The 17,915-nt window shown below is 48.0% G+C and overlaps 2 protein-coding genes across 4 annotated transcripts; both read right to left on the bottom strand.

Annotated features, from left to right (window-relative positions):
* Positions 1-5,307: 5,307 nt before the first annotated feature.
* On the bottom strand, positions 5,308-6,501 carry LOC135395224 (uncharacterized). The gene has a single exon (XM_064626463.1). The coding sequence runs from the start codon at positions 6,499-6,501 to the stop codon at positions 5,308-5,310; it is 1,194 nt and encodes a 397-aa protein (XP_064482533.1).
* A 4,192-nt stretch (positions 6,502-10,693) lies between these two features.
* Positions 10,694-16,484, bottom strand: LOC135394099 (uncharacterized). 3 transcript variants are annotated; one of them, XM_064624601.1, is made up of 4 exons: positions 16,329-16,484; positions 14,847-14,875; positions 11,582-11,938; positions 10,694-10,804 (listed from the first exon to the last, which is right to left on the bottom strand). In XM_064624601.1, the coding sequence occupies exons 1-4, from the start codon at positions 16,329-16,331 to the stop codon at positions 10,723-10,725; spliced, it is 471 nt and encodes a 156-aa protein (XP_064480671.1). In that variant the 5' UTR covers positions 16,332-16,484; the 3' UTR covers positions 10,694-10,722. The 3 variants fall into 3 exon arrangements, with proteins under 3 accessions (XP_064480671.1, XP_064480672.1, XP_064480673.1); XM_064624602.1 differs by lacking the exon at positions 14,847-14,875; XM_064624603.1 differs by lacking the exons at positions 14,847-14,875; positions 16,329-16,484 and adding an exon at positions 14,529-14,603.
* Positions 16,485-17,915: the final 1,431 nt, after the last annotated feature.

The raw sequence follows: 17,915 nt of genomic DNA, 5'->3' as shown, positions 1-17,915 counted from the left end.
GACTTCGTCGTTGTTTGCTCTGGGACCCATATCGGCAGTGATACAGAACACTGTCCAAGGGACGCGGTTCCTGGTTGTCCTTGGACGTTCATCTTGTGCATTTTCGTCTAAATTGTGTTGCCTATTGCTCAGGTTTGTTTCGTCATGGATCTTGCGTATCAGCTAGGCCCTATGAAGCTATTACAAAGTAACTGCAAAGACGACCCCCCCCCCCCCCCTACATTTTTTCAAGCAGCCCACAAGCAAGATGTTCCCAACATGATTCAGCAAACATTTAATTAAGGAGTGAAATAGACAAAACCAAATGTAACGTGGAACAATGGACAATAACCAGTGATTTATCCAGACCCCCTACACACCAAAAATGTATCGACACCCCCTAACTTTTTTACCTGTGCACCCCCTACAAGAGGAGCCTTGTTATTTCAGTAATAATGACACGTCGGTTATGATACGTTGAGCTGTTACGACGTAATTGTAATAAAGCCCCCCCCCCATGATATCCACCCCCATCCCCCGTGGTTTGGATTCTGGATAAACCACTGATTATAACAGCGAAACATTGCGTTTTACGATGGTGTTTATGCTGCCATGGCGATAAGAATGGTGTCGAGTGACTCTCTTATCGTGGTACTGGTGATAAACGCTGGCCTCGCGGCTGCTGCTATTTTCTGGCCCGAAAACAGCTATTAAAGCTACGTATAGACACATGGGTATATCACTCGCCGTTTGCAAACAAATTGCACCAGCGGGTCGAGCGGGTATAAAAGCGCCAGCTCGTTGGTACACTGCATGGGAGGTGGTGGGTTCGAATCCTGCCACCGGCTGTGCTGTCTGAGGTTTCTCGAAGACTTTCCAGACGAATGTTGGCACAGTTAACCCTGAAGTCGACCCAGGACGCATAGTAACGCCCTGTCCCGCACTCCCTGTTGTCCTCTCTTCATCTGTCCACGTCTGTACACCGCTCTATAGCCACAGTTGCTTCGCGGCGCTAACACGGAATGAAAACAATTTGTGGAAGATAGTACAACGGATTGGTAGTAACAAGAAGGCCGCACTCAATTGCAGAGCTTCATGTTTCGATGATTTTCCGTCAAACGACATTACGGTAATGTCGTTTTATGTCACCATGAAAGGAACAGCACAAACTTACATGAAACGCAATCCTCAATCAGCATAATACTCGGCACCCGGTGCCACAACCGTCCGCCGCTTGTCAGCCAGGGATTTCCCTACACCCCCTTTTTCTTTCAACACCCCTCGCAATGAAATTTCTGAGATTGCCCTCTATAGCTCGGCTACCGATGTATAAACATATACCTCACCCCTCCTTGGAAGCTTTGCATCCACACAAAGGTCAATTTCCGGGGAATTTCCTTCTTTCCTCCAGAGAGGGATTCAACAACTGGTTGACAGCACTGTCAACCAGTTGTTGAATCCCTCTCTGGAAGAAAGCTCTGGATTTTGACGTAAAAAAATCTCGGACACTGTTCACCGGACGTCCTACACGTTTCGCAGTGTTTCGCAAGATGGTTTTGGAGACTTCGGAACAGACTGAAACCTGTTGGCTCAAGGTCCGATGAATAAGGTAGGTGGGAAATTTTCTCCCATTGATATTCCTGTAATTTCTTGCAGGTCATACTTGCCGTGTCTAGACGAGCGTATTGTTTCCGTCGGTCAGAACATCCTTGCGGTTGACCAGTGCAGGACGTTTCTCCAGCAATGCAGCTCATACCCGTTCCATTCTATCTGATGAGAGTTGACGCCCGCCGTAGCAATCTGGTTCGCGCAACACACAATCACTTTCTGTATGACAAGTATACAACCCGAGGCAGGGAAATAAACAACAGACAACAATTTCCTCAGTTTATTTCCCTGCCTCGGGTTGTATCCTTGTCATCATGAACCCAGGGAGCCTCCATGTGCGGAGAAGCCGCAGCAACCCATGGAGGCTCCCTACATGAACCAGCTTGTCTGCGCCCTCTCTGTTGTCACTTTCTGTAGATGGAAGCTTGATTTGCTACTGTGCCCACATAAGGGAATTTCCCAGGATATTCATCATCATCTTTTTTTTGGGGGGGGGGGATGTTAGTATCCCATGTGTGATACTCATGCTTTTCTGACCTTCATGGCATTCTCCCCCTCTCTCTCTTATTTATTTTATTTATTCTTTTTAGGGGGGAGTGTTAGGTGGTGTGTGTGTGGGGGGGGGAATCCCTGTGCCCACCACATCCTCTTTAGGCACCCGCTTACGTTTGCTTTGTGGCGCTGCAGAAGGAACCTGAAGTGACGATGAAAAGTGGTGTCGTCGTCTTCGGCAGGTGCAAACCCTCCCCCCTTAGACCGTCGGGGTACCGACGACAGACCGGGAGCGATGGTGAGGGGATAGGGGGCTGGTAACGTACTGCTCGCCGCAACGGAGCCTGCGGGATAGGGAACGATGACGATGGGGCGACGGCGACCTCGAGGCGTCGAAGGAGCTGGAGCGTGGGGTCTTGCTCTGCCTGGAGTGCACCAGAAAGGCACCGTCGTGTGGGGGTTGGGCGGGTGGCGTCGTGCGGTGGGAACACGTGAGGTCTGTGTGAATAAAGATGGTGCGAGATAAAGAGTGGCGCGGTACAGTACGGCACAGTACGCCTGGAGCCGGGTAACCAAACCAAGAGGGTGTGGCGAGAGTTGTGCGATGTTGTGGCGTCGAAGAACTGACCAGCAAGATGTAGTGGAGTCTCAAAAACGAGATCGGCAGGAGACAGCGGAAAATCAGCTTTCATGGCGGTCCGAAGACCTAGAAGTACCAAGGCAAGCGCTCGAAGGCGCGTTTCAGAATGTGGTGAAAACGTTCTATGATTCCACTGTCGCTATGATGGTACGCTGTGGCCGGGAGGTGGCGCGCAACAGGAATCGGCAAACGTCGACAAAGAGTCTGAACGTGAATTGCTGGCTCCTTTCAGTGGTGGTGACTGCTGGGGCACCGAAGAGTGCCATCCATGCGTGGACGAAGGTGAACGTGACGGTTCCGGCCGTGATGTCTTTGATGGGTACTGCCTCCGGCCAGCACGTGAATCCACCTATGCCGTATCTGTTGACTGCAAAAGTGGAATGGGTCCAAGGTCTAAGATGTACCTGCTAAAACGCATGTCGGAGGCGGAGGAGATAATGTAGGCGATGTCGTATATCGATGGATGTGTGAGCGCTGGCTTGGCAAACAGGTGTGAGCCCACCAGCGGACGTCCTTGTCCATGGAAGGCCAGACAGAACGCGAGATGACAAGCCGTTGTGTGGCATTATGCCAGGGTGGTGTAATGAATGGCAGATATAGAAGACCTACCGACGAAAATCTTCCGGCATAGGGGGCGAGGAGTTCGAGTGGAGGTGTCACAAAGCATAACGGTGGATGTCCCGGGGAGCAGCATACGTTGTACGACGAGGGGCAGGGAAGATTTCAGAAGTGCACGTAACGTCCGTGTCACCCTTCTGTGCGTGTGCCAGGGCCGCGTGGTCGAGCTCGGAGGCGAAAGTACGGTGAGCTAGCGAAGGCGCGGGTTTATGATAGAACCTGAGCGCGAGAGAGGGCACCGCGACAACGTTCCCGGCACCAGGGATGTGTCGAATGTCGGCTGTGAATTCCGCGATGAAGGCGAGATGCTGGAGTTCTCTCGGAGAGCTGGTCTTGCTCCAGAGGATAATGCATATGTTGATGACATGTGGCCCGTGCAGACGGCAAATGAGCGCCCCTCGAAAAAGTGACGGAAGTGCCTGATGGCGAGGTATCCCGCCATCGGCTCATGGCCGGCTGTGTCGCGTCTCGAGAGGCTTCCGAGTTTTCGAGAAGAAACCCAGGGGTTGTATCTGGCGGTCGGGCGTTATTTGATGGAGTGCCGCGCCAACTCCGTCGGAAGAGGCATCGACGCAGAGTACGGTTGGAACGTCCAGAATGTTGTGAGCAAGGACAGCAGCTTTAGTGATGGCGTGCTTGATTCGATTAGGTCCCAGCTCCTGAGACGGTGTCCATTCGAGCGTCTTGAAGAGGACCAACCAGGCCAGCGACCGTCTGCACGCAATGTGGGATTAAGCGGCAATAACAAAATCACTAAGCCTAAGAACTCTCGTAGCATTGCGTTGGGTGGTAGGGCGGGTAAAATTGTCGATGGCGTCCACCTTCTGGCGTAAGGGGCGAGAAAGTTTAGCTCGCTGACACCGATCTCACACTTAGCCGGATTTATAACGACGCGGTATACTCTTGTAACCGCCGGAAAAGTTGGTAGAGATGGACGTGATGCTCTTCAGGTGTTGAACTGGCGACAAGAATGTCGTTGAGAAAAGTGAAGCAGAGCCCGTGGGTGACCTCATCAATCAATCGCTGGAATTTCTGTGCTGCATTGCGCAAGCCCAACTACGTGCGCACGTATTCAAGAAGGCCTAAGGATATTAGTGGTGGCGGTCTTGGAAATGCAGCGGATTCCACAAGAATCTGGTGATACACCATTATGAGGTTCAACGATACTTTGACACTGTGAAGATTGTGGAGGGGCCTGTAGTGTCTTGCCAGGATTTTCTGTATCGTGCCCAACGTTGAACAGAAACAACGACAGAGGCTCCTTTCCGTCCGTACACTTCAATGCTTTATTTTCGACTCTCTCATACCTCTACAGTTTCTCCCAGCGTGTCTGTTTACAGACATCGTGTTGGATCGACGCGTCTACGTGGCGGTGTGTATTACGTTACTTCGATGCCATCCGTGTATGTGATATTATATGTTCGGTTATACGAACACTACATCCCCCCCTTGCTTTATTAAAGTCCTTCAGTCACATAAAGAAGTAGTCTGCAAATCTTGTAGGCGGTTTTCCGCGATTTGCACGTTCGGAACTGCGGCCATTTGTCACTGCTGCTGTGGTTTGGTTGAAGGTTGTGCGTTGATCCGGGCTCGCATCAAAAGGGCTGGTGCTATCTTCTGAGTTGGCAGGAGGAACAGCTGCATGGGCAGGGGGCTCCGCTGTTTGCCACTCGTCCGAATCCTGAGAGGGGATTTTAGGAACGCGTTTAAAGAATGAGGCATTCCTGACAATTTTCTTGTTGTCGCGTTCGGCGGTGATCGCCGTTCCCTGGACCCTGATGACTCGGTAGGGTCGAGGGTCATATGCAGACTCACACGACAGTGGCGACTGCCGTTTCAGTAGCACAGTGTCTCCTTGTCGAATTTCATGGTGCGCTGCATGACGCTGCTTGTCTGCATATGTTTTCATTTGCTCTTTCTTCTCCCGGTCTCTCTTTTCCAGGTTCTCATGGGGTTTCTTTTCTGGTAGCTCAAAAGGGATGTCTGTGTTCTCGGACACCGAACTCAGCAACGAATGTTCCCAGCACAGGTATCTCTTGGGTAACACCGTACGGTACGAGACGCGTTGCTGTAGCGTCTAACGGTGTTCGGAGCTGTTTACGCCAGGTTTGCTCTCCTACAACGTTGACCCCAGCTCCAGTGTCCAGGTAAAAGTCTATTGACGTATCATTAACCTTGACGGTGACAACTGGAAGCTTGCTCGTGTTGGTTCGCACATGAAACAGTGACTCATCTGAGCTCGGGGCTTGCTGGGGGTCTGCTGTGGAGGTCGATGCAGCCAGGGATCGCACTGTTTCCTTTGTCTCTCTAGGGCCTCTGCACCATTTAGCGAAGTGGTTTTTCTTCTGACACTTATGACAGGTCTGTCCCCAGGCTGGGCAGTTTGTCTTGCCACCTTTGTGGGGCCAGGTCCTTCCACATGCTGAGCACTTCTCTGTTTGGGTGTCTTCAGTGTGGTTTTGTTTCGGACGATTTCGTTGTTGATTTTTCTTCAGAGGCGGACCCTCATGCGGCTGCTTCTTTGGTGTGATCTTCTGCACAGGTTGGGCTGACGTTGGGCTCTCTATGCTGCTAGCTTGCACTTCGGAGATCTCGATGCTGCGTCCCGTGCTAAGAAGTTTCTCCAGCGTGATGTCCGTCTCGCGAAGTGCAGCCCTGCGCAGTTTCTGCGACGATGTGCCTTCTATGATCTGCGAGACTATCTCGTCCTCAATGGCGGCGAACTCACACGTTGCACCCAATCTTCTGAGTCGGATTTGAAACTGGTCCAACGTCTCTCCAGGCTCTTGTCTGGCCTGTCGAAACACATGTCGCTCGAATACTGTATTCTTCTTAGGGGCGAAGTGCTCTGTCAGGCATTTGACGGCAGTCTTGTAATCCGTTCCCGTGTTAGAGAGCGATAGGAATATGTCGTACACTGCTTCACCGGCATAGTGGAGCAGCATTGCGCGCTTGCGCTCTGCATCTTTGACATCGGCCGCCAGAATGAAGTTCTCGAATCGAGCTAACCACTTGGTCCAACGCTGAGCGAGCGAGGACACATCTGAGTGTGGGTCGAACGGTGGAAGTGCTGGTAGGGAGCTCGTCATATCGCTTACTTGACGCGGCTCCGCGGCGTCTGTCGAACCTGCTTCTTGGCTTTGTTGTCCTGTTGCTTCGGACATGGGCTTCTCCGACGGTGGATTAACATCCCATCCTCGTCGCCAGTTTTTTGTAGTGTCTTGCCAGGATTTTCTGTATCGTGCCCAACGTTGAACAGAAACAACGACAGAGGCTCCTTTCCGTCCGTACACTTCAATGCTTTATTTTCGACTCTCTCATACCTCTACAGTTTCTCCCAGCGTGTCTGTTTACAGACATCGTGTTGGATCGACGCATCTACGTGGCGGTGTGTATTACGTTACTTCGATGCCATCCGTGTATGTGATATTATATGTTCGGTTATACGAACACTACAGGGCCGAAGATCTTTCTTGTGAACCATAGGTAAGGCTGAGTTCCAGTGACTACTGGATGGTCGTAGGTGTCCTATACGAGCAGGAGGTCAAGCTCACGCGGGGTTGGACGTTGTTGTACAGAAGCAATTTTTCGTCTCCCTTCACCATTCTGTCCAAAAATGGCTCCGTTTTGTGACGGGCCAATAGGGAACTATAAACGTCCACATGCTGCAGCTACTGCTGTGGTGTCAACTCATGAACGACTGAAGGTGTCGAATGGAGTACTGTAGCTGATTCTTCAACCGCTTGCAGTGGATTCTCCACAACCGCTGCTCGCAGAATGTCGTTGTCCAGCTCGACGGGTCGTCCGTCCCGTGGCATATGGCCGCGTACCCGCATGCGGAAAAGCGTATACGGGACGGAAAATTCTTGCCGCGCCGCGGGAGTAGCCACCTCCGCTTTCCGTCGACCGCGCAATCCACGGTTTTTAGCGGCATGCCGCCCATCGTCGGCCAATCAGGTGGTCAGTGAGGACAGCGTCACGCTTTTGTTTTTTGTTTTTTTCAGCCTCCCACACAGTCTGCAGCACGTTGACAGCGTCGTCAACGCCGATATCTTGAGAGACGCGGCAGGCACTCCGCTTGCCGCCCAGCGGCAGGGGCGCATGTGTTCTTCAGACACTGGCATATTTGAACAGGTGTCACACTCACACAGCTTGCTGATCTCGCTCAGTGTACTGGTACACAATGAACAATGTTCTCCAGCGCAAGTATCGCGACGTTTGTGCAGTTCGTAACTCGCACATCGTATGACGTCGGTTACACGGACACGCGAAAAACAACATTACCCCTATTATCCGGTGTAACGCTTCGTGCAAAGCGTCCGCCGCGCCACGGAAAATCCTGGCGGCAGCCATAGGAACTTGTTGTGTGAGTCCGCTCCGTTTTCGGTGACGCCGCGCCTGAATTGATAGCTACTAAAGGTAATGCCGTACCGCATAAACTGTTGCGCCCTTGGGTGCACAAAAACGTATGATAATGCGGGGTATGAAAAAAAAAAAGGTCCCTGGTTGTGTAGGCAGAAAAATGGTCCCCCAGGCTCCTGCGCGCCCAAAAATACAGGGGTGTGGATGGGGTAACTGATGAAACACATCACAACCGACCGAGTGTGACCATTCGCGCTCTCCATTTGTTGAAAAATTAGGCATAGACCTTTTTAATCTGTTAATAGATAATAAAATCTGCGCGACATTCAATGAGTAACATAAAACCGACATCATTTGCTGCACTAGATCGCTAGCGATATCGTGCGCGGTGCGCTGGATGCTAGTACTTTTCTGCTGGTGGTCAGACACGCGTGCTTGAATGTAAAAAAGAAAAGGAGACACGAGCTTTACAGTTGTCCCCTGCATCTTTTCCGTGGTGACGTTTATGGACAATAAAAGCTGTCGCCCTCTCATTCGTTGTTTCAGTGGCTTTACAACTCCGCTTCTGCTAGAGATACGGTTCATCGACATAGAAAGTATGACAGAACAACTGTAAAACCTGTGTGACCAACAATAGGAAAACACTAGCATCCAGGTTGAATTGGGAACCGCACCCAACGACCCCCCGTACAGAGAGTGTGAGGTCGGAGCCACAGGCTAGTGAGCTCAGTGTAAAGCGTTTATGTGTGTTTTATTTTATTGGTACGAATACAGAAGGTAACGTGCCTCTTTGTTTACTCCTCTGTAATCGGATAAAAGAATGCGGGTACCATTTTCCCGACATATCTGCAAGACATCGCGTCGCCTGTACTGCACAAAAAGGAGAGAGAGGAACAGGAGGAATAGAGGCATTGCGCCCAGTACAACCGGTGCAGCGAATGTAACCGCTTTTATGTTCCTCATTGAATGGCGTGCAGCTTTTATTGTTCATTAACATCAATGTTGATTTAAAGAAAATCTATGTCTCCCAATTTTAACAAATCAGGAGGGCGAATGATAGCATTTGGTCGGCTAGGATCCGTTTCATCGACTTTCCAGAACGGCTGCTGTATTTTTGGGCGCACGGAACCTCGCTGGACGACCATTATTTCCGCCCACGCAACCGGGGACCATTTTTTTCGGGACCCGAGAACGCCCCACGGTGTACAAGGTTCTAGAGTTTCCCGCCAAATTCACACGAAGTGGACATGAGAAGGAGATGAATGTCGGCCGTCAAACGTATGTATCACAAAATAAGCTACTCCGTGGATTCTATCTGTCCTCTCTTATGCAAATGAGCCTAACTGGTTGCCATAATCAGACCGTATATCGTCCGTGTTGTGTTGAGTAATGTTGCGATGTGTGTTCTCCATTCAGACAAGAACTTCCAACTAGCTTGGATCTTGTCGCCTTTTCCAACTCAGTTGATGAGTATTCTGTAAAAAGTATAAAAGAAAACATACGCAAGTGCGGTGCTCACGAAGAAAAGCTAAAAGAATTGTAATAACGCTCACATGCCTGCTTCTGCATATAGTCTTATGCCTTATAATCTTATGGCCGCTGAGGACCGAAAGTAGTCGTTCGGAGTTTAAAGCGATTGAAATCTATAAAGCTACACAACCGACTCACACGATTTCGATGATCATGACGCCCGCCACATACACTTTTGACTGGTTTCGATATCGGACGACTCACACAAAAAGTTCGCTTACCCACCGCTACGTGGCCGCGCAAAGCGCCACCTTTAGTCTATGCAGTAAAAAAGTGCTCTGAAGAGATCCTGCGCGTTATCTAACGGTGCGCGTTATACACGGAAATATTTTCCTACGGAGTTCCTTTTCTGGTCGGTGTCGTACAAATTCTAGCCTCTTCCAGGGTGTGCTGAGAGTTTCTCACAAATCTCTTAGGGTCAGTTGACAAAGCCGGCGAAAGGGCGCTGGACTTCATAGAAATTAATGCTGCTGCTTAAGGATGCTATTGAGCAGTCAATAATCCTTAATTCATTTCAGAAGGCTGGCGTGATTGAGAAGGAACGCGAAACTAAATATGTTTCAAATAAAGCATATCCATATATTATACACCGCCTTGGTTTATTGTGCACAGTGGTGGCAGTACAGAAGCTTGCAGCAACATTGTGGTGCGCGTTATACATTGAACTTTTTTCAAATTCGGCCCGTTTTTAGGGGTGCGCGTTATACAGCGGAAAATACGGTACTTATGGTGTGACCTGGGACGCGTTTTGTATGACCTTTCGCTCCGGTCTACAGGCAGTCCTATCTTTTCGGACTTCTTCTCTGACGATGGCTGCCCGGCTTCATATTCGTGCCATGAGCTTGAGGAGACCGTGCGTTTCTCGGAGCACGTGTAGTGATTTGCTCACAAATCTCAGGTCGTACCAACAAACCACACTCCGCGCTTTCTATGGTGTACTACGCTCGTGAAGACACCAAAGCGACTTAGAAAGTGAAGGATTTCGGAAGGCTTCGTGGAACGGTGGCGGTCTTAGTGCGCAATGTTTCTGTTTCAGTATGTCCGTCGACGTCATGATTACGTCACGGTGACGTTTTTTGAACAAAGGTACCTCTTGCAACATACTTGTTTGAAATCGACAGCTCATGGTCTATCCCATCAGAAATTTTCAGCTGTTCAACGAGACTATTTCTCCTGACTAATAGAATATCCTGTGGCATACAGCCCGCCTTCAGACACAATATTAGTATACTGAGTGTATTAGTATAAGAGTGTTGAGAGATGTTTGATGTGGGGGATGCAAAAGGTGCTGGGAAAATCCCTGGCTAGAAACACCTTTTACCGACGCCACAGCCTCAGCACCTTGCATCTTTCCCGACTATGCACTAAACGGATAATATGACGTGTCGCAGTGCATGCACGCACGGACCTGATGGTATCGAATAACATCGGTGGCCAGATGTTTATTTCACAGAGACCGGCAGCTGCCGGAGCGACATCCAATCGTTTATTTGTCAACTTGACGGTGGAGGCTCTGGAGGACGAGGACGCTGCTGTGCAGTCGAGCTTGGCTGTGTCCGCGAAGCAGAAGGAGCTCTACAAAACAGACGGTAACGCTGTCATGTCAGAAGACATCGCTGCCACCATGTTCCACCTCTATGTGGCATTCTCCCACCAGGCGCTATCTCTTACGGTGCATTATGTAGAAGATAAAAATATTTACAGACCTCGAGAGATCTGCAATGCATATAATGGCTAAAAAGCAGATGAATAGAAACACAACCCGAAACTAGAGGCTGACGGACGCACACGAACAAAGGCAACAACACGATCTTGTTCGCGTGAGTCCTTCTTGTTCCTATTGTCTCGGCTATATTTCATAACAGATCTGCTTTTCTTTTCTTATTTTTAGCTCTACCTGCCGAGTAAGAGCACTTTTCGCATCCGCTCCTTGAATGATTCCGCACTCAACTCTAGCTTCGTGAAACGTAAGTCATCGACCGCGACCAGTCACAAGGCACAATCTTAGCGCATCATCACATTCGCTCGCATGAGGGGACTTGCAAGCGTCACGTGATGAGGGGGTCTCGTGATGAGGTTCTTGCACCATGAAGAACCCTCGAAGAACGGTTATTTTCCTGCGTGCACCCCATTGAGATCCAAGACGTTTCGGGAGGCTAATATCAAGTGTAATGGGTTTTTATCTGCGAAAGTTTGGTCCCATCCGAATGGAAAGAAACATACGGGTGTGACGAGGCGTCTGCAAAACGTTGGGAGTGCTGTCTATAAGTTATAGCATGTGCATGTGTGTGTGTGAAGCGAAGAGGGATTAGGAGGTGACATTTCTCCCCATAGAAGACCGGCATCACGCACCTGGTCTCCGCAGATGGTTGAGTCTGCTCCCTCCGTTGCTCAAAGATTGACCTGAAAAGGGCGTCCTCCATGTCGTCTACGTCTTCGTCATCACTTTCTACAACAGCTTTCCAGTCCCAAGGCTTGACGGCGCTCGTCACTGCCCCGTCTTGAGCATCTTGGGCGCCCTCTCGAGGTCCCAGCGGAAGAGGAGGAGGTTCTCTGGTGATCCCAGCTGCCAGAGCCAAAGCAACAGAGTGGCGCGTGTTGTCGGCAGACATGGCGTCTAAGATGGCGTTCTTGATGAAGTCCAGCACGTCTTCCACCTCGTCCTCGGGGATCGTTAACACCATCAACGTTCGTTCTGTGCTCGGGGGCCTTGACAGAAAGGATAATTGAAAAGACACACCTTTAACTTGGGTGCGGAGCTCGTGCAAGTCACCTAACGTCAGCCGTCAGGAGACACTCACGTTACCTAGGTGTCGTCCCCCCAAAAAGTTTTTTTTTTCTCTCTCTCTCTCGAATGGCTCACATTTTTTCACTCGTTTTGCGACATCAAACCAGTGTTGTACACGTTACCGAAATATGGTATCGCGATACCGATACTCGTTACATGAGTAAAAAGTATCGAAATACCGATATCGATACCTCATTTTTAATGTAATTACGGAGTACCGCTACCGTTAGTAAAAAAAAAAAAAAAGTTAAAGCGATACTTCTGGCGATACTTTTGTTTAAAATACGGAGATGACGCAATATAGAAATATCGCTTACGTGAACTGTTTTGCAGTGAATAGACAACATATTTCATGTGTAGCTCGGAAACGTTATGGTTGACCTGAAATCGTCTTCTGCCATCCTTGAAAGCCGTGGTCTCTCCGGCAGCTGACAGAGGCCAGTGTGACAATTACGTTAGTGTCAAGCCCACACATACCATGGAGTCCAATGACGAATGAAACTTATCCGAAGTTAACAATGCCACAGTATATGTGAGCGTGACTCAGTGCGACACGGCAGCTTAGCAGTGGAATCCAGAGCGCACTGTCAATGTCTTGACCTCAGTTCGTTGACCTCAACTCTTTTGTTGAACATAGGGCGGTTATTTCCTTCAGTTTCAAAGAAAAACGGTAAACACGTGTTCGGTATGATTCCATAATTCCGGTTACAGAGCACGTAGGCGTGTCCACAAGCTTCCTGTCGAGGTCTAGGCGGATCACTGACAATGAATAAGCGTGAGAAATATGGTCGGTGAAGAAAGGGTGGGGCACTAAAAAGTATCGGTATCGGTAACGATACAGAGATCGCGTTACCATAAATTTGTAACGGAAATAATTTTCCGATACCGACTTAAAAAAGTATCGCGATACCGAAAAAGTATCGATTACTGTAACGGCGTTACATGTAACGGCGACGGCGATACGTACAACACTGCATCAAACTCGTTGGAACATAATGATCAGAATGTCCATCATGTCATAAAGTCCGAGACATTAGAAATGTTAACTATTTGAGAAGTCGCGTCGGGAAACCTGAAACCGATTCCTCGTGTGTGTGTCGAATGAATGTCCGTTATTCTGGATGGCAGTAATTTTCTCTCTTTCCCTTCTTTCCAAAACGAATAAAACAAAACCTACTGCGTAATAACCCGCGTAATAAAAAGGTCACATCCCGATTACGTTAATGAAAGCACGCGAGAATTAAAGGGGCACTAAAATACAAAAACAAGTTCACTTCAAATTACGTTACATGCTATGTTAATTTCGTACTTGTTATCATAATTCAAAACTCCGATTCGGTTGCGAAGCTACAATCAAAATTATACCGGACTCTTTCTTGCTTCGGCGCTAAGCAGTGAACGACACTTCAGCTCGTGCACCGGTGTTTTTAGTTCATGCTGCGCATGCGCGCCATGCAGCAGTCCAGGTGAAAAACACAGTGCGCGTTGCGAAGCGGACTGGCGCCGCTGTCCGTAGAACGTGCAGATAACTGTTGTCAGTGGAACATTAGCGAGAACTGTTGTGGGCTACAATTCAGTGAATCGGTATTGGAAAATGCAGCAGCGCGCATCATGCCGCGCGTACACGGAACATTACTATCGGACCCGTTCCAGATCCACACGCCCACGATAGGCATGCGCGCGCTTCTCCTGCTGTCTCATTGGATGCCGCCAACTTTGCCTCTTGGGGATCTCATTCGTTGCCGCCAAAAATAGAGAGTTTTAGCAGACCGTTGATAACGTGGCTAGCGTCGAACCCTATCAACCGGAACCAATCAGTGGACAAGATTCTGAGTCACGCACCACTGCGATTGGTTCCGATAGGCACGATAACCTTATCAACGGTATACTAAAACTCACTAATATCTCTGTTTTCATTGCATTTTTCTTCTAAACGGTAGCGTTGTGTGAACTAATTTCTGGCGCCTGCACCATTTGAGTCTTCATCACGATGTAAAGCTTTCTCAAGCTGTTTCTGACGTGTCAAATTTGTTGCGTACCCTATGGATGGGGAACCAAATTATTTCCTTTCCTCCAGAACCAGATTCTGAACAATGGTGAAATCTCATGGCGGGTTGAGCGAGTGAAAGTGGACAGAGGCCGACCACAAAAAGACAGACAGTCCGTCATCGCTAAGCTCGTTAGCGTGCTTCCCATCCTTTTTGCATGACGTCACGGATTTCAAGGTTACCATAGAGTTTCACGAAAAACTACCACATGATTTCCCACTAATATGCATCCCTGCCACGTGCCTCAGTAGCTGTCAGGGAAGTTTTGAAGAAAGACGAACGTATAGAGAAGAAGGTAGAAACGTTTATCTCGTTTTTCATGCATGGGTTGTTCCCAGAAACAGAAAAAAGCATTTCCTGGGGCAGCAATGAGACGAAAGAAGTATATGTAGGACTTATTATAATATTAGGGTATTATCTTTTCGACTTTCCAATATTTGCCCTTGATTTACCCGATATTTACCTTCCAATCAGTTTCGAGCTGTTTCGGTCAGGTTAAACCCAATTCATCCCTTAATGGCTCTTCCACTTCGGTGCACTAAAAGAGCACAGACATTACCGTCGTTGTAAAACCCCAAATGGGAAACGTCATCACTATTTTAAAAATGAGCCCTGGAAGAGGAACTCCGAAGAATTCTCGTCTTCGAAGGACACGACACGTTAGGTCCTAAGTAAAGAACTAGCGATCCACGTTGCAGACGAGCAACGCTGAGCATCAGCATCAACCTTTCTCTCTTCTCCTCTCCCACGAGTACTCTTACATATAAGAAAGGGTACTCACGGGTCGCTTTGGACACGTGAAGGTTGTGCCTGAAGGAATAATAGCCAGGATGAACATGAGCAGAACCAAATGTAGCCTAAGAATACACTCTAAGGGGGAGAAAGGAGCAAACTGGTGAGTGAATAACAGCGTCCCTGAGTACCCTTGCAATTACTTCCCCCATCTAATAGTCCCACAACAGTGAAATTTACTCCCCAGCACTGTAAATCCTCCCCAAAATAAAATAAAATAAATATAATAAATATTTGCTCACAGAGTACGAAATAGTTATCGCTTGTGTTCAAAATTGTGTTTTATATGCGCGTCACAACATTTTATAAGTGGATATATCGGTTTAATTGGAAATCAAAGTACTTCCATTTATGCATATTGACTAGGTACATGGGACTGCGATGACAAAGCGTGAGACTAACGACTAATGACCCAAATTGACTAAAACTACTCCCTCCCTTTCCCCCTTACAATGTATTTGCGTGACGTTGTTTCATCGTAAGCTAGTTTCAGCATATATTTCTCTATAGTTGCTGTGCAAGGTATAAACGTCATTTGTACTGGCTTAGCCAGAGTGGGGGGGGGGGGGGGGGGGTCCAGATGTTCAACGCCCCCTCTCCCAAAATGGTACCTTTGGTAGTGCATTTAGGAGAGGGAAAGGAGGGGAAATACTCCCTCCTTTCATGTAAACGTCCCCATAGAACTCCTGCCAAAATATTTTTCTGGTACACCGCTGGTCTTTGGGCTGGTAAGGGACTGTCAACACACTCAGCAGCATGTTATGTGGATAAGTTTTAGCATTTTCTTTCATTGTGACGCTTCCAAACCACAACCAATTAAGCTGCATACCGCATGAAATCCGCATGATTTATAGCATGGATCGGTTTCACGAATTAGGACTTTGCACCGCATCTGAATAGATAATTAATAAAGTATGTGCGATAGCAAATTTTTAGCTTAGTGCGAAGTGCCCTCAATTAGCACTTTCTCTTAGTTATCTTATTACAGTCACAAGTAGTAAAAGAAGGAAAGATAAAATTGCGAAGCAATTACAATTCCTATTGTTCCCTAGCTTACATTTACTCCCCACTTTGATCCTCTGGCCCTGAAATTTACTCCCTAGCACTGCAAATCGTCGCTAACCTTCCTAGCGTGCATTTAGCATCCAGAGGCACTACAAATGCGGTACTGCTAGTAAGGTACTAATGGGGTACTACTACTAATGATTGTGACAACCAATCTAGTTCCCAAAATGACTAAAATTACCCCACTTTTTCCCTAAGAGTGTAGCTTGTTCACAACGGCTAACATATCAGACATACATATTACTATATACTATAAAATGAAGCCCTATCGCCCATGCAAAAAATGACCGACAAAAAGCACCTTATGAAGTAACTGTTTCGGGCAACACAGTGTACAGGTCGCGCAATATTTTTTCGTGGCACTCAACGTCCCGACAAGATGATTATTGTCCGCACTAGTGCTTACCATTTCAATGGGGAACCTGCTGCCCAGCAGACTTCATGTTTACCGCACCTACCCGGTGCAACATTTCCCCACGTAGGCAATTTTACGCATGACCTTTAGTTTCAAAATATGACAAATGGTCCTTTGTACTGCCCAGTGCGGTTTCCGCCGCAGACATACATGAGCTCTGACTTCCTCTTCATCTTCAACAGTGCCCCGTAAAACTCAATTCAGTTCATTACAGACGATCATTGTTATCTCCCAGAGTTCGGAAAAGTACTTTTAAAAAGGTCCTGCAGTATGAAGAAAGTTATGAAGCAGCTCATTCAAAAGTAAGCATGCTTTACGAAAGTAAGTGTAAGTAAAATAAAGTAAAATGCACATCCGTCTACAAAGGCATTCATTATATGTCTAAATTGCTGAAGTCAACTGACTTCAGCAAGGAGAAGGGAGAAGGCGCAGTCTAGCTGGTTTCCGTGTCTCAGGGTTTCCCTCCATGATGACGTCAGCAATTTCTGTAGAGCATTATTGATCAATATCTGCTAGATCTCGGAACCGCAATGGAATGATGGGAGTTGGAGAAAAGGCACCAGCAGTGCACTGGGCCAACGCCACCTAGATACTAAAGGCCTGCTTATTGACCCCTCTCCCTCCTTCGCTACGTGGACGTATAAGGTCAGAGTTCGTCTGCTACTGCGAGTTGTCGCTCCGGGAGACCCGCAAATGATTGCGGCTAACTCGGAACCTATAGACCTGAATCTGCAGACAAAAAGTGCAACACGATTTCCACAAAATCAATCTTGAGGAAGATATGGGACCGTTCTGCGCTTTATGTCCAATTTAGTACGCGGGGACGTTCAATCATTACTCGCAGACGACGGTGGTTCGTCGCAGTGGCTACGACGGCTGAAAGCTCGTTCGTGATTGGCTACCGCCGTTGAGAACACAATCCTGATTGGCTGGCTCTTAGTTGTTACGTCACGTCGCCGAGTAAGCAGGCTTTCTCCGTCTAAGTGGTGTTGACTGGGCGTCGTGAGAGTGTTTGTCCTTCTATATTTAATTGCCTCATCCACTACAACGTCTCGGAAACGTATTAGTTACTTAATTGTCGTGAAATGTCGAGAAAATGACGATGAAGATTACCATATTGGAAGGTCGACTTCTGAGCATGGCGGTTCCGCTGACTATGGCGGCGTTACGGTTTCTGCCAGGCATGTATCGGATTTTTTCGGATCAACCGTGTATAAAAATATAACGAAAAAAAGAAAGAAAAGAAAAACTCACGTTCTTAGATGGTTCTATTATTATATTCTTACGCTGCTCGATGAATATTAATACTATCGCTGCAATGTAACTTTCGCCCTGTGCGGCAATTTTTGTAAATTTGAACGCTGATAATGTAGGGAAAACCAATGCCTGCCAGAAAATATATCTGTGCTCTGTATCAAAGAGGCGATGAAGGAGGTGTTTGTTTATTAGCCGTGCTCCGTAGACTGTGTATAGCCAATAGCTACAGTTTTCTGCAATGCACGCTGTATCTTCCGCATTGCTGATACAAGCAATATCGCGTAGATGCAAAAAACCTGCTGATGATGACGATGACGTCAC

This window comes from Ornithodoros turicata, chromosome 5 (assembly GCF_037126465.1).
Source record: "Ornithodoros turicata isolate Travis chromosome 5, ASM3712646v1, whole genome shotgun sequence".
NCBI classification, from domain to species: Eukaryota; Metazoa; Arthropoda; class Arachnida; order Ixodida; family Argasidae; genus Ornithodoros; species Ornithodoros turicata.
The sequence above is the reverse complement of the archived record's forward strand: the minus strand, read 5'-3'. Positions and strand labels throughout refer to the sequence as shown.